This window comes from Rhipicephalus sanguineus, chromosome 2 (assembly GCF_013339695.2).
Source record: "Rhipicephalus sanguineus isolate Rsan-2018 chromosome 2, BIME_Rsan_1.4, whole genome shotgun sequence".
Lineage (NCBI taxonomy): Eukaryota > Metazoa > Arthropoda > Arachnida > Ixodida > Ixodidae > Rhipicephalus > Rhipicephalus sanguineus.
In genome coordinates, this window is record NC_051177.1 from 215,655,356 (window position 1) to 215,672,812 (window position 17,457).

A 17,457-nucleotide genomic window follows, 5' to 3' on the forward strand; every position below is an offset into this window, starting at 1 on the left:
AACGTTGAAAACAACATAGACTACACGAAATGAAAGGAAATTTCGAGGGCTCATTTCTTTGTGGGACACAACCTTAATGAGAAGAATTAAGCTAATATAGTCGTCACACGTAATGGCCATAATATTTTGGATGGTGTCTTGCCCATGGCAGTTGGGTGCGAACAGGAGCCGGACCTGGTTGCGGTTCTGGGATGTCTGGTTTGGAAAGCAGTCCAGTCAGCCGCAACAGTAGGAGGAGGTGCACCTGCTTGTGGCTCAGGCGTGTCTGAGTAGAGAGCAGCACGGGTGGTTACAGGAACTGGCAGAGGTGCAGCTGCCACTTCAGATGCCTCATGAGCAGCTGGTAGCCCAGCGTCCCTCGGTGACGGGGACGCCAGTATGCTAGCCTCTTGCGCGTTTCAGGTCCCCTCTGGGCGCAGAATGTGGGGATGCAGAGTACAGGGACCTTGGCAAGCTTGGATGCATTTCATGTTCTTGCAATCACCGAGGCGGAAAGAGGACTGCCTGCTCTGCTCCAGCATCGAGCACTTTGCAGGGACTGCCAAATGAGGGGTCGCCTTTGCAACTGATGGAGGGTGTCCTCACCTAGACAAAGTCACCAACTCCGTTGTTGGTTGTCTTCGTGGCTCGACAAAATCTGTCCACTTCTTGCTGCTCTCTTGCTTGCGCTTCACCCGACAATGCAGCTCACTGAGCTCAGTGGCCGGGTCTTTGAAGAACGAGGACAGCGGGTGCCTGACGACGCCTAGGTGTGCTCTCGGCAGCCTTCTATGCAGCAACAGAGCTGGGGCGACTTCCGTGATCGCGTGCGGTGAGCACCGGTAGGTGCCAAGGTATGCGATGGCCGCTGAGCAGAGTGGTCACTGTTCTAGCAACGCTGTCTGCACGAAGTTCTTGAAGACGCAGTTGAATCGTTCTACTAGTCCATTTGCCTGGGGGTAGTACACTGAAGTGTGCAAGAGGCGAATGGCATGATCTTTCAGGAACTGATTAATTCATGGGATCAAAACTGAGGACCATAGTCGCACACAGCCTTGTCGAGGTAGCCCTATTGAGAAAATATTGAGAGCAGGAAGCTTGTCACTGTGCGGGTCAATACTTCATGCAGAACTGTTCTTCTGGCCACTTGGAAAGTAGTCTGTGAAGGTGATAGTGAATCTGCAATCGTGCAGCGCTCTTTCCATGGGAGCAACAATGTCGATGGCGACCTTCTGCCATGGACGTTCTGGCAGGGGAACAGTCACAGCAGATTTACTGCAGTCTTGGAACTCTTGTCCGCATTCTGACAGTCTAAGCAGTTGCGGATGGCAATTTACACTTGCTTGTCCTTGCCAGGCCACCAAAACTGCTCTCGTAGTTGCGCCTTGTTGTGATCTATCAAGGGGTGGGCTTCGTGCGCGGTGTAAATGACCTTTGGTTTAAGGGACGGAGGAACTACGAGTCGTCGACCACAGAGAGCTCTTCCCACACGGCGAAGAACGACTGAAGTTCACCTGGGATGGATTTGTAGAGAGCCGAAGATGATGCGACTCGCTCCAAGGAAGAATGTTCACACAGGAACAGCTGGACCTGTTCTGTGGTGAGGCAGAGTGGAGCAATGATAGACACGATCTCTTTGTTGAGCGAAGCATCTTTTTGCAAACCAGGCACTTGAAGATTGGACAGTGCATCAGCAACTTGATTCTCTGACCCCTTGTGGTATTCTACCGTATAATTATAGTACATAAGATGCTCTGACCAGTGTGTGATGCGAAGAGGACACCTTCCTGAGCCTTGAGATGACAGAAGGGAAACCAAAGCTTGGTGGTCCGTACGTAGTGTGAAGTGCCGTCCCCAAAAGCATGTGTGCCAATGCTCGCAGGCCCAGACACACGAGTGCTTCTCGTTCACCAACTGCATACTTCCTCTCTGCTGGAGACAGTGTGCTAGATGCGAAGGCGACTGTGCGTAGCTGGCGCCCATCCATTTGTTGGAGAACAGCTCCAAGGCCGCAGTCAGACACATCTGTGGAGACAACCACCGGAAGAGCGGGATCAAACATGTGATGTACTTTGCTGGATGACAACAGGAACTTGACCTTCCAAAGACTAGTGTTGACGATGTCACTCCCGGTGAAGGGTTGATTCTTGTGGAGCAGTGCGCGCATTGGATCCATGACTCCACCAAGGCAGGGAACAAACGTGGCGTAGTACTCGGCTAGGCCGAGAAACGAATGCAGACTAGTAGCGTCAGTGGGGGTGGGAGCGTTCAGGATAGAATCCACTTTCTCTGGCAGTGGTGAGATGCCTTGGTAGTGACCCTGTGGCCCAAGAAACACAATTCTTCGATGCAAAAGGTGCACTTGAGATTGAGCTTGAGTCCAACTGCCTTGATGCAGCGGAGAACAGTGGCCAAATTCGTTAGATGTTCATGTTTGGTCTTGCCAAATACAGCGTTATCACCAATGTTGAACAAAACACCGGAGCACCCTTTGAGAATCTGTGACATCAGCTGCTGGAAGGCTGCGGGAGCAGATGCCAGCCCAAAGTATTCCTGCTTGAAACAAAACTGTCCATCATGAGTCACGAATGCAGTGAAGTCTCGATTCTTTGGATACAGCAAAACCTGGTGTTAGGCATATAGAAGATCCAATTTAGAGAAGATAGTGGCACTGACGAGGCTGTTCAAGAGCTCTTACGTGTGAGGAAGTGGGAAGCTGTTGGCGATGACTGCTTTGTTAGGTTCCCAAAGGTCAACACAGAGTCAAATGCCATCGTCCTTCTTCCTTACCACTATGATAAGAGATACCCATTCTGAGACATTAACGCGCTCAATGACATCCAGTTCCTTTAACCTACAAAGCTCTTCTGAAACTTGAGGTCGGAAGTGTAGCGGGAGGCGTCAAAGTTTCAATGCCACAGGAGGTACCTTTAGTTTGATTTTGATGCGACGAAGGAAATCCTTTGTGTGACCAAGGTCAGGGATGGAGAGGGAGCCGTACTCACTAGACAGGGTCTTCGGAACAGAGTCTGGTGGTGAAGCTTGGCATGAGCCTGAGAGCTGGGCCGCGTCAAGTGCCGCTGGCATGGTTGACGTCTCGAAGCAATGCAGGGACAACCCTTCAATGTGCAGGTCCAGAACCTTGAGTGCATCAATGCCGGGGATTGATGTACCTTCTGACACAACATAGAACAGGAGATATGCTGTGTGTCCCTGGAATGTGACTTCCGTGAAGAAGCAACCACGTACGAGAATGAAGCGCTTGGAGTAATTGAGCAGCTTAACTCAGGGAGTGGAAAGAAGTGACTCATCAGCAAAGTACTGCTGAAACAGATTCTCTTCCTGGATGGAAATGGACAATCCCAACTCGGCAAGAAACCTCAAGGACTTTCCGACGACGAAAATGTCAACAAAAATGCCGGCTTGTGCAGGACTGACCACTGTAAGAACGCTTAAACTTTCAGCATCATTGGACAAGTCCTGGCAGTTGACTTCATGGACTGCAATGGTGAAATGGCGCTGTCGCTTGTTAATTAAGTGCCCAAGGCGACCGCAGTGAAAGCAGCGCTGGCCTTGTGCCGGACAGGAGGATGATGAGGCGCAGTGCTGGTTTGAACAGTAACAATTACATGCGGTGGTGCATTGTCTGAGCCACAGAAGCTCTAGGAGGAAGCTTACTCACGGTGCAACTGACAACGGGGGCTTGTCTGCTGGGACAATAACTGATGGGGAGACGAGCGTGGCTGCCTCAAATCTCGTGGAGTTACCAGCTGAACGTGCCCGGGAACAACCTCACGAACTTGCTGAGCAGCCTGCTCCAGTTGCTGTGCCAGAAGTATGGTGCGTGAAAAGGAGGGTGATGAACCGTCTAGAAGCAGAAGTTCACGATGTTGTTGTGATGTGATGCCTTCTAAGAACTGGTCGCAGAGGGAGTCATCCATGATGACTAAAGAACACGAAACAGCAAGCTCTCGTGAAGTGGCAACATACTCTTGTATGTATGGACTCGCCTAGTTGCTGGGCGGAAGTGATAGTTCCATGATGACATTGCTTGCCAAGGCAAAATGCTGCGATAACGCAGCATCGGCTTGGTCGTGGCCAACTTTCTGGCCTCATCGGACAATGTTGCAGTGGCAACCGTGTCAGTGAGTTCAGAGACGTGAGATGGCAGTGTGAAGAAAAAGTGCTGACCTTGAATTCCAAGGCTGTGTAACACAGGAGGGCTTGGCATCGGTCGGGTGGGAAGTCATATGCTCCGGATGCCAAAAGAAAGGTCTCAAACATGCAAAACCACTGTGGGCATGGGACGGGTAGGCAGCTCTGCACAGGCGGCAACGACGGTGGTGGAACAAGGCCTGGAGAAGCTCATGACGTGGCCGCTGTGCCTACGGGCGAGGTAATGCCTTCAGAAAATTTTAAGACCTCGTTGCCAATGTGGTATCATGGCCATAGGCCCCGAAGTAGAGATACAACCAGCCACCATAACACAGTGAAACATTGATCCTTCATTTGATGATACCCAGATATATATACATAACAGCACCTCTGACGTTCCAGGTTTTCCAGGCGGGTTATTGAAACCAAGACTAACAACACAACAGTATTCATCAGAACTAAACAATTTGCAAATCATGACATAATATAGCACAGAATTTTGAAGGTACTGACACAAATTTTCGAAGGGGAGTTTTACTCTGCCATACAAATCTCCTGTATACAGAAACCGCTCTGACCAAGTGTGAAGCTCAGTAAATGATAAGATATGTATTTTATTTTGACATTAAATTCAATTTTTGCACAGCGCACCTACTGACATCCAGCACTAGCGTTACGTCAGGCTACAATATAAATTCTGGTGACTTCTCGCACCCATTGGGAATGACGTCAGGCACCTAAACATAAAAAATGGCCACTTGTGCATCGCCAGTGGAGCCACGGAGCAGAGCGGCAGTGGAATCTTGCGCAAGCACGTGACGAGAAGCTCATACTGTGTCATGACATCAGGGTACAGTAGGAACCAAAACTAGGTTTTACAAACACGTAATTAATTTTTAAGGGCGCACTCACGCTTACCAGTACGTTGTCCAGGCTCTTGAAGACTTGGCCTTTCAATTGACACAAAAAAGCGACAACTGAACATTTTCGTGTGAGTACCCCTCTAACACATTTCAAATGCTGCAAGATGGACTTGCTCATCAAGAGGAGGTTCGTGTGAGTGCAGCTGTGATGCCTTCAGTCCGCGCGATGTGGGGGTACACCGAGACAACTTCAAGCTGCCCATTTTGTCCTGGGTCAGTGCGGTACCTGAACCATCTTTGGTGGACATGCCCTGGGCTACAAGCGACTCGTCGACGCCACCTGCGTCGTGCAGGACTTCAGCACACCATGCTGCCTGACTTGCAGCGATAGATATACGGTCTGCATCATAGGTCCCTCCTAGACTTTATGGAGGAAACACAGCTGCACAATTTTGTGTAATGTGTATTGATGCCGTAGGGCAAGCTCACGAAATAAGAAAAAACAAAAATGCTGCAAGACCTGGCAAATTACAATGACATGGCTGTCATGCTGACAGCCATGTTCAAAGAAACGAGCGTATTTCTGACATCAAGAAAAAAGCTGTAAGCAAACTTGGGTACCTTAGCGGAACATTACAGCAGGCTGCACAACATACGAAACAGTCTGTTTATTCGACCAGTCATTGAATATGCATCAATAGTTTGGTGTCCGTACACAAAACAAAAAGTAGCCCACAAGGAAAATAAAAAAAGATTGCTCAGATTTATTTGTAATATGCACAGTTGGCACACGTCGGCAAGCTCTCAAGTGAAAAAGGCTGAGCAGGCATCGCTAGAAATCTGGCACCGCAGAGATAGACTACAGTAATTGTACCTGATCTATTGCAACACATCAGAAATAAAGTAGGGCAACTTTATCGAGTCTGTGACCAAACATGTCACACGTTATCACCACTGGGTTGTTAACGAGACTGCTTGTGTTAAATGAATGTCTTTAAAAACCAATATTTCCTGTAAACGGCCCCAGAATAAAAGGGGCTCTAAGCCAACATCTTAAAACAACCGTCTTCTGGGTGATTCCATGAGAAATTGAACATGCATGTCCGCTCGATATTTTTGTTTTGTCTGTTTCCTTATATGTTATGTGGGCAAATTCTAAATGCATGGCATTGAAAATCGTATTTTCAAACAACACTCCTGACATGCCAAAAAAAAAAAATATATTTGAAGGTGGCGGCGTGGGTGTCCCGTTATTCCTTACCACAATAGTTTCCGATTGAATGACTGAATTTAATGGGAACTGTAAACATTATGTCATAAATTTTTTCTGCTAGTTTTAATACTCGTCACAGTGAATTACATCCATGCTTTCCTAATGCTGTCCAAAAAAGGAACAAAATGTGAAAAAAAATGGCAGACATGGCCCAAATAGTAGCAGAGTTTCACCCAGTGTGAAATCCGCAGAAACAGCGGAGCTGTGGTTCTCTTGTGTTTCTCTTTTGACTTTCTGTGATGTTTTGTGCGGTTAAGAAGGAAAGAATATGGCTTTTAAGGGCTCGTTTCTTAGTTAGACACAATATTAAATGAGAACTAACAGACAATAATGCCAAAGAAAGTATAGGGGATGTTATTCGTTGTAGTTAGGATAAAGTGTGAAGAAAGTAAAGTGGACGAAAAGATAACTTGCCGCCGGCAGGGACCAAACCTGCAACCTTCGAATAACGCATCCGATGCCCTACCACTGAGCTACAGCGGCGGTCATCCTCCCGTCCACTTTATGGGGTATATATGTGCATTTAAACCTGGGAGTGTTAGTCAGCGCCAGTCGCAGCCATGGCGGTGAGTGTAGAACACTCTTTTCCTGCCTGTTGGCGTCACGTGATGCCAACAGGCAGAAAGGTGCTGCCAACAGGCAGAAAGGTGCTGGACAAGCTGGATGTAGGACATGCAGAACCAGTGTACTGTCCTTCCTGACGAGGCCCTGGGCTACAGACGCTGGGCGTGGCTCCTGCTGTGACGACCGGTTTGTGATCGTCCCTGCCACCTGGGATGGCGTAAGGCAATGTTCGAGACGAGGCCTAACCAAGGCCTTGTCTTTGTGTTGAGAGTGCATGCAGGACGGGTGCCACCTGCGTGCCTTGGCTCGCCTACGGGGAGAGCCATCGCGACCCCTGAAGATTGCCGTCTCGTGAAGACCTCGTCGCTGACAGACCTGTTAGACGTTGTTTTGCTCATTCTCTAACACTCCGTCGTTAAAACTTTGTGTGCATTAAAGTGTATTTAGCTCTGTTGCAAGTTTGTTTTATTGTACTTCACTAGTGTCCTTTGTATTGTTAAATGTAGTCTCACATCTGCTCCTGCGTCTTTTGTTGTTCTTTCCACTGACCACGCACCTGCAGACGTGACGAACCACTTTGGTCATCACAATTTTTCTTGTTATGCCCATATAACATACAGCATATATGCCCATATAAGATATAAAAAACCAGGAAAACAGAAATATCAAGTGGACATGCATGTTCCATTTCTCATGGAATCACCCTTCAGCAGATTTTATTGATGTACTGATTGGTTTAACTATAGATATCACAGTTTCATTGGCTCTTGTGTGTGTATGTATGTTTTTTGTTGCATAAATGTAACATGTAATGGCTGCAGTGTTGTAGTAGTAGTGGTGTAGCAATGTAATGTAGTAGTAATAGCATAGTATTAGTACGATGTTTTATTCCTAACTTTCTCATTTTGTGTGATATGTATGTATACGGGTTAAGGTTCCAGTTGGTTAAGGTTCCAAGTAGGATCCAAAGTTTGTCCAGTTTCTTCCAATGCAACTGGTCATGGTGCCAGTTGGTTCCCAGCCGTATCCCTAGTGGTTCCAATTACTTGCTGTACTGGTCATGGTACCAGTTGATTCCCAGTTGCCTTACAACTGGAACCATTTGCTTTCATTGCCGGGACCCGTTGACCTGAAACTAAGACCAGGTCCTTTTCACCTGGGCCAGCTTACAGCCGTTTTGGGCTAGCACTTGCACGCATGAACTAATAAATAAATAAATATGTCAATGTTGTGTTCAGCGCGAATAGTAAAACTGCAAGTAAGTGTTCTGCACATTTTGCGAGCAAACAGTCCTCAATTTGGCACGCAGGACAAGAAGATGCCGTGATTGGGTGCCTTCCTTCGTGCTGTATTCAAGAAGTATGAATTAAACGCAAGTGCATAGTGGTGGCATAAGTTTTAAATAGCAAGTTTATGGCGTCACGCAGTTATAACTGGGTATAGGTAACCTAAAAATAGGTTGCGTTGCCTTTTGAATGACAGCAGTTGCTATTTCATAAACCAGTGAGGCCAATGGATATGTTGCAGGTGCTGGTGGTGGACGTTGATCACGGTGCCTTGCTGTGTGAAGACGAGGACAATGTTGATGTCATTCCCAACAAGTTGCGGCACTCTCTTTGCACCGCACTCAGCCTGGCCAAGAACATGACCGGTGAGGCTGTGGTGGCAGCTGCATAATTCTGTGCATACCTTTGGCATATCCTGGCTCACCTTAGCCAACTGTAAAAGGAAGCTTACTGTCAACAACTAGGAAAGCATCTTAGTGGACAAGGATAGAAGTAAAGACGGCAGGACGCTATATTCCGGGAACAGAGTGGGGGCATAAAGAAAGCTTGGAATTCAAGTTATCAGAATTTGTTGTTCGGTGCGCATGCTTTGGGGAAAAATGAAAGCGTGGTATGGAATTTTACTTTTTATGTGTCTTTGCTTAAAGCTTGTATGTTTGCTTCTTTGTTTGGTGGGTGTGGAGAGCAGAAACTTATGGTGTTGGGCCACTTAGACACTGTTTCCAGAGAAGTTGCTTAATGCTAAAATTTCTTAGCGGAATCCTTTCACTATGCTTCTATGAATGTGGTGTGTGACAAGCCAATAGAAAAGGGACTTGACATATTTTATGGAATTAATTACCACCACATAGCTCCAAGAAGGGCGTAAGGGAAAGTAGAGGTCATTGAAGTGCAGAGCCGGATCTGCTTCTTCTGCCCTTTTCTTCCATTTCTGTTTTCCCGATTTCTGCTAAAATCACGATTCATTACTTTCTGGCCCTCGGTTGACTTCATGTACATGTAATGGACAAACAACCAACCTCTCCTGGTGGTTGAATGGCTCGATGGTCGTCATGACCATCATCGGCCTGACCACTGCAGGACAAAGGCCTCTCCGCCAATCAACCCGCCCCTGTGCTTGCTGCTGCCACGTTATACCGGCACACTTCTTAATCTCGTCTTCCTGTCTCTCCCTTGTGCATCTGCCTTCTCTTGGAATCCAGTGAGTCACTGGATTCCAAGAGAAGGCAGACCATCGACTGCTGACCTGCAGGTCACGGGTTGGAATCCCGGCCACGGCGGCCGCATTTTCGATGGAGGCGGAAATGCTTGAGGCCCATGTGCTTAGATTTACGTGCACGTTAAAGGACCCCAGGCGGTTAAGGGGGGACATGGTTTTTAGAGATAACATAGGTTATTTCTTGTCCAAATTAGATGAAACTACACTGCTTTGTTCAGTTTTTTTAGCTTTATTTAACTATCCAGTTATATTTTACACAGGCCGATTATTTCCAGAGATAATTAGTAATCTCATTCTATTGTTTGCCGAAACAATAAAAAATTATCTATTCAACATAACATCATTATAAACCCACATATAGATACTAGAAAGCCTAAGGAGAGCAACGCTGCAAGCTGATTGGAAATTGAACAACTACTACTCAATTTACAGCACTAATGAGTTCATGGTCTACACCTAGCCAAAAACAAGAAAATTTTAAATTAATAAAAAAAAATTGGAATTGCAGATTGAAAATCTGCTTGCAGCATTGCTTTTTATGCACATTTAGCTAGGTTGTGCAAAAATAATTGTAGCTCTAGCCGTCATAGGCCGACTTTTACAGAAGAAGCAAACAAGGGAAGTGGCCAAAATCCATGTTCTGAGAAAATGAGCAAAAAAGGTTAAAACTTTATTTAGCATTACAGAATGAAAAATATCAAAGGCACACATTCTTTTAGCGATTAATATGCACCAGGCATATAATCAGACGGATTGTTAGCATGAGCATGCCTTTTTTTTTCAAGTTCTGCTGCAAGTTTCAAGTTCTGCTGCAACGAGGCCGCTTATCGAGGCCAACGAGGCCAATGACGGTACTGACGCCAATACGCGACGAGTGTCCGCGCGTCATCCACGATCCGTCGTATGACACGGCGATGTTTCCCGGGTTGTCCATGTTGAGTTCCGCGTAGATGTCACGAACCGAACTCGCGCACTCACTCACGAGTTTCGAGGCAGCAAGAGTAGCGGCAGGTGTTAGGTTCTTCTTCACGTACGCCTGCCACGTTTTCGTGTGGAGGCCGCGACGCGATATGTTCATCATTGCAAATATGTCGTTAAAAGCAGTCTGCCTGTTGCCAGTAGCCTGCATTGCGCGGGTGGCGAGCACGTTCAGTGTGAATGGATTTATTTTCTGCTGTCCGTCGACGCGCGGCGAACTCCGCTTTGACGACCCGTCACCGCAGTTCACACACACTAGCTCAAGCTTGATGGCCAAGGCCGTATTCCCGCTTGCCTCTCCTGATCTCGGCGTCTCCGTTGCAAATCTTGCACTTTAAATGCAATATTATCAAAGCATTTACAGCCTCCAAGTCCAGGATGGTGAAGGTCATTTTATCAGATGGGGGACACACGGCATCCGCGCGTTTAGCGATAAGGCTGCGCTTCTGTTCCATCGCCGCAACAGATGAAATCTCTTGCAGCTTCTCTTCTACCTTCTTCTTCTTGTCCTCTATCTATTGGGGCTGCAGAATTTGTGTGTCGTGACGCACATGGGCGCTTTCCACAACGTTGTCGGCAACTGACGGGCTCGTAGGACTAGCGTCCGTTAGGCCTACCGCGCTGGCGTCGACAGCCGCTGCGAGTTCGTCATCCTCGTTGTCCTGGGTCGTTGCGGGGCGCTTCCTGAAGTTCTCGGTTCGCGATCGCCTCACCCGCTTTTCGAATTTGTGTTTGTTGCGGAACTTCTTGATGACACGACCCACCAGGACGACAACACCAGGACAAAATGGCACACGCTCACGCGCGTCTCGGCGGTGAAGCAGACGCCGGAAACGCCGCTTGGCCAATCGGATGCCTAGATTTTGTCATGTGCCCCAAGCAGCCAATAGAATCGCGCGCTTGTACTTCTCGATGACGCGTTTTTGCTAGAAAACCAATGGGCATGGCGAGCCAGCGGTGGCGGGAAATTGAAGATGAAGAACGGCTCTTCCAAACGAGATCAAGATGGCCATGATAGCCCGTGTGTACCGGCAGCGGTTCGGCGCGGAAAGAGCGCGATTTTAGCGTCAATTTGCGCTCAGACACACCTCATATTGGTGTTACATATTGATTTTACGGCGGAAATAATTAAAATAGAAGCTAGAAACTTAGCAGCTTTGTGCAAAAATAGATATAGATTCCGAAAATGTCAGCTTCAAAAAGTCGATTTTTTCGCGATTTTCGGCCTTCTAAGACCCGTGTCCCCCCTTAATATTTCTGAAGCCCTCCACCATGGTGTCTCTCATAATCATATCGTGGTTTTGGGACGTTAAAACCCCAACAATTAAAGGAGGACTGACACGATTTTGAAGTGCAGCAAAATGGACGTTTTTGGTTTCTTTGGAATGTAGTGTTAACGCTCTCCCCACACCGCATATACGGGAAACACGTATAAAGGGAGTACAATATGTTCAAGTTTGATTTTAAAGTTTTCATCTCCCAACATCTGCAAGGCAGCTTCACCGCATGGACAGCCCTATGACGTTTCAAGTCAGCTCACTTTTTTTGCGAAGTCTGGGTTCTGCATGCAGCCTAAATGACAGAAATCGCTGTCGCAGGCACTGGACGACAGTTCACTCATCATGAACCACGTTCGACTGACAGCAAAGGACAGCAGGTGCATATTTCGTGGGTTGCAGTCTGCCCGTGACGTCACGGGCAGACTTGACACGTCACTATGAAGCCGCCCTCTCAAAACCGAAACGGCTGGTTGAAAGAAGCGGTATTAAAAATATATGCAATGCATCCCCAGGCACCACGACACTCTTTTTAGGGTTCTTGACACCCGTGCTTTCATTTAGAGTAACAACCCGAAAAATTTTTAAATTCATGTCAGTACTCCTTTAAAACTTTTAATGACCAGTGGTTATCTTGCCTATGCGCTACATGCCCTGCCTATGTCCATTTCTTCTTGATTTCAGCTAAGATGTCTTTAACACGCGTCTGTTCCCTGACCTACTCTGCTTTCTTCTTGTCCCTTGAGGTTATACCTAAGATTTTCCTTTCCATTGCTCACTGCGTTGTCCTCAGTTTAAGTTGAACCCTCTTTGTAAGCCTCCAGGTTTCTGCTCTGTAGGTGAGTACTGGTAAGATGCAGCTGTTGTATACAGTAATACTTCGTTAACTCGAAGTAGTAAAAACCAGAAAACATTTCGAGATAAGCAGATTTTCGAGATAAGCAAAGTTGGGCAAATTCTATTGAGAAGTTCAGTTCTAGCTAGAAATGTTATTTCTACTGACCAGTTCCTTAACAGGAGCGCCTAACTGGCTCTTTGTAAAGGTTTTCAAGAAAAATAATGACATACCATCGCTATTAACCAGCTGTGTTTTTCGGCACTGCCTTTTTATTTAGTGCAGAGAGACCGACTAAGGCTGGTCTGCCTCTCAGTAACACTTGCACCTAGCAAAGCTTTCTCGAGTTGCTTAACACGTCGCATGTGCTGATCATCCGCGCCGCTGCACTCAAATTTATTTCGCATCAAGCGAAGCATGTTTCTTGTTTCGGCGGATGTCGTGACCCCTCGAGTAGCTGCGTCGACGCTGCCGCGATCACTGTGCGTGACGCCACATTGTTTGGCTTAAAAAATGTTCAAACCAACCGATGTCGCAGGCTAGATCAGTTTAGCCCACCGCTAAGTTCAGAGAATCGGCCTTATCTGTCGATGTGACTGGAAGGGGCTCCACTCGCACGATGCCACACATTCAGCGCCGTTTTGACGTCCGGAAACTTCGAGCCTCGAATCCGTTCCTTTGATTAGGGCTACCTTTCTTTGCAGCATCAGTGACTTGCTTTGCTTTGGTGGCGTTATCCTCACCACATCGCACGGCCAACGAAAAAATCCGCGCGACGTGCCTTGCGTAAATAAAATGCTGAAATCGCATCTCTGACGGTAAACAAAACGTGTACGACCAATGCGACCAACACCACCTAGGTACGACCCGAGCTATTTTGCAGGGCCTGCTTATGCGCACGTCTATAGCGTCACATGCCGTGACACAGGGTTGCTCGACAAAGTTGGTATGCCGCTAGGTTCCAACTTTACTTTCGGGAACAGTGTCCACTTCGTCGTAAACGCGGCAGCCTCGCGCGAACCTTGTGAAACGTATGACATTTTGCCGCTAGTATTTTGTGAAACGGTTCGGCGGCGAAGTTTCGGTTCCATTCTCAGTCGAGATTTCGAGATAACCGAAAGTGGGCACAAAAATACTTTGAGATAAAGGGCAATAAATACATTGCACCTATGGGAAATTGTACGGTACCGCGGAAAACTTCGACTTAGCCGATTTTTCGAGATATGCGAGTTCGAGTTAACGAGGTATTACTGTACCTTCTTCTTGAGTGATAGTGGTAAACTACCATTGATGATTTGATAATGCTTGCCTAATGTGCTCCAACCCATCCTTATTCTTCCAGTTACTTCAGCATCATGGTTCGGCTCCACGGTTATTACCTGTCCTAAATAGACTTATTCCTTTACAACTTCCAGTGTCTCGCCACCTATCGCAAAGCGCTGTTCTCTGCCAAGATTGTTCCAGATTACTTTAGTTGTATGCATATTAATTTTCAGACTTACTCTTCTACTTTCCGTATCCAGTTCAGTAATCATGAGCTGTAATTCGTCTCCCGCGTTACTCATCAGTGCAGTGTCATCAGCGAATCGCAGGTTACTGAGATACTCTCCATTAACTCTTATCCCTAATTCTTCCCAGTCTAGGGCCCTGAAAACCTCCTGTAAGCACGTGGTGAATAGCATTGGGGAGATCGTTTCTCCATGTCTTACACCCTTTATTGGAATTTTGTCCCTTTCACTATGGAGGACTATGGTGGCTGTGGAGCCGCTGTACATTTCTTCCAGTATATTTATATATGTTTCGTTGACGCCCTGATTCCGCAGTGCCTGCATTACTCAATAGTGAAGGTGCTTAAATCTCACTTTCACCTTTTCGATCTGTCAGTCGGTCTATGTAGCTAGCTACATGGTCGCACAGCCAGATGGACGAATGGGCTGATTAGATGAGTGGGTAGGTGTGGGTAGGTAGGTAGGTAGGTGGGTGGGGGAGTGGGTGCCGAGTTTAGCCTGGGCCAGCAGGCAGCTGCCTAAATTTGAACGCTCTCGTGGTCATCTCTTTAGGTTCTTATTGGTGGTGAGGAGATATGGAGTCACCCTCTATCGGACACGCCTCCCTTGCCTGCTAGGTAGGATAACGCCAGTGCGCATCTCATATGTTTTGGAGGGTGTATTACAGCATAGGGTATTATTATTATACCCCCTCCCTTTCCACTGCTGCGCCTTTGACGCATTCCAATGTGAAATAAGCGTGGTTTCATTCATTCATTCCTGACAGAAGATCTGTCCCAAATGTTCCTGTAGTATTTTTCTTATAGTCAGCAATGCCACCTGGCAGGGGGTGTCTTTGGGCAAAGAAGTTAGTGTGGGATGTAAGGTTAACAATGAGACCGGTTTCAGTTGCCTGTGGGCAGTTGTTGAGGCAGGTCACGCACTGCGCAAGGGTACTTACTGCACCCTCGTCGAGAAAAAAAAAGGGGGGGGGGGGGTTTGGAGCAGCCTTATGCTATCAAATTTTGTGTGAAACTGGTAAAAACCGGGTCGAGACGCCCGAAATGCTTCAGAAAGCATACGGTGACGACACGATGTAACAAATCCAAACTTTAATGTGGCTCAAGAGATTCCAAGAATGTCAGAGCAGCGAGAGGCACACCACGGAGCCTCCTCGCCCAAAAAAAAAGCAAGGATCAGCAAATCGTGAATCAAGGCAATGCTCATTGTGTTTTTTGAAGGAAAAGGTGTGGTTCACAGTGAATTCGTGCCACAGGGACAAACAGCCAGCAGGGAGTTTTACTGTGAAATACTGAAGCGGTTGCGCAACTGCGATCGACGTGTCACAAAATAAGTTCGCGATAATTGGATCTTGCACCATGAGAACGTGCCAAGACACATTGCACTCATTGTATCCAAGTTGTTGGCAAAAATGAGTGCGGCAATGCTGCGCCAGCCGCCGCACAGCTCCGATCTGGCTTTGCCGGACTTTTTGTTTCAAAGGATCGCAAGAACCCTGGAAGAAACTCGGCATGAGACGCTGGAGACGGTAAAAGCCGCAGCAACGACATCACTGAATGAGGTTCCTGCTGACAGCTTCCAGGGCACCTACATTGATTGCGTGAAGCGTTGGCAACGGTGCATGGAAGCAGTGGGAGAATACTGCCCCGCGCGTTCCTTTTTGTATTTTTATGTAACTGACCGTTCCACGTATAGCCACCGCTTTTCGCAAACCGCGCCCGAATGTCTGGGAAGCTTCCAGACTATTTTAGAATAGTCTTGAGCACGTAAACGCGAACAGTTGAGTTTATTCTGGAACTAGGGTGACCACTAGCATTAAGACTTGAATGTTCGATGCCATGTGTATAAATGCCCGCGCTCCTATCCGAAGATCAGTTTATCGACGGCCAACGTTCTGTTCGCCACTATCAGTGTACAGCTTGAATTGCTTGTGCTTTCCTCTTTTAATTTTCTGGGCACAGGTTCACCCAAATAAAGAGTTTCGTCTTGAACACGCCGACTGCTGCCTTTGTCAACGTCAAGACCACATGAAAATACTTTGAGAAGTTCTGAAAAGATTGTAAACGTATACTATTGAATGACTGATTTATGAAAAAAAAAATTCTGGGATCTTTTGGGACAGACAGTCTATGTTTGGCTGTCGGTGCTCTATGAAAACCCCACATGGAATAATAATCTTGGGCAAAAAGAAAGCACAGAATTGTTTACAGGCGCTAATGTAGAGTAAGCGCGATTTGCACATGGTCTCAGTGATGGAGTATCTCTAAACAAGCTTTTTGCAGTCAATCCCTGAGGGCGAACTATGTCACATACACTCTTACAGTGGTCTTGTCGCTATAAATAAATGGTGCATACCAGAATGAAGCCTCAATTAAGCGATAGCACTGTCGCTGCTTATATCAGCATGTAGTATATAAATGTATAGTACACAAGTAGCTATTCCCGCTTGGATGTTGTTAAAGCTTTTCGAAAATGATTGCTTAAAGAGTTTAAGGAAATTGGCAACTTGTGTGTCCTATCAGCAAGATTCATTTTTTTTTCTTGTAAGCTCTTGGTCTAGCAATTTCCCATTGCTTCTTTTTTGCTTAATCCTGTACTTTCCTTGGTTGGGGCTAAGACAAGCATGTGAGGTGTCTTCTTTGTTAAAGGGGTACTGATAACACGAAAGTTTTCAGTTGTCGTTTTTTTGCGTCAAATGAAGGGCTGAGCCTTCAAGAGCCTAGAAAATGTACTGCTAACTGTGAGTGCACCCTAAAAAAGTAATTACAGTATGTTTTTAAAAGCTAGTTTCGGTTCCTACTGTACCCTGACGTCACAATACGGTATGAGCTTCTGGTCACATGCTCATGCAAGATGTCGTGACGTTTCCGCAGCAGTTCCGCGCCGTGGCTAGAGTGTACTAGATCTTGTACACTCTACCGTGGCTTCGTTGATGACGGAGAAGCAGCCATTTTGAATGTTTTGGTGACGCACGAGTGGCCATTTTGGAAGTTTTGGTACTTGACGTCATCACAACTAACCAGACGGCTGCGTGAAGTCACCAGAATTAGTACTGTAGCATGACGTCAAGCTAGTGCCGATGTCGGTTAGTGCGCCATGGGAAAAATGACTAATATCAAAATAAAATACCTTAACAGTAGGGGTGTGCGAATATTCGAAATTTCGAATATTTTTCGAATAGTGTTTGCTATTCGATTCGATTCGCACTAGAATTTTACCATTCGAACTATTCGAACTTCCCAAAAACAAATGCAGTCAACGTCCGATTGAAAGTGACCCCTTCAGATTTTCAATGTGCTTCACCTCATTACACTCTCGTATTGCAGCGAAGCTGCCTTTCAAGCTCCGTTACGGTCGAACTTTGCCAAGACACAGTCAACGTCCAGTTGGAAGTGGTCCCTAGATTTTCAATATTATTCACCTCATCACACCCCGGTACTGCAGCAAAACTGCCTTTCAAGCTCTGCTACGGTCGCAAATGTATTAACTCAAGAAAACGCTGGTTCCAACATGGAGATGA

General features: G+C 46.7%; 1 protein-coding gene across 2 annotated transcripts in view; it reads left to right on the plus strand.

Moving 5' to 3' along the window:
* LOC119384074 (DENN domain-containing protein 2D) overlaps nucleotides 1-17,457 on the plus strand; it is a 184,981-nt gene that overhangs the window by 138,235 nt on the left and 29,289 nt on the right. For both annotated transcript variants that reach the window (XM_037652354.2, XM_037652355.2), the window contains exon 13: nucleotides 8,362-8,485. In XM_037652354.2, the coding sequence (XP_037508282.1) occupies nucleotides 8,362-8,485 (124 nt within the window). The remainder of the gene's footprint in view (nucleotides 1-8,361; nucleotides 8,486-17,457) is intronic.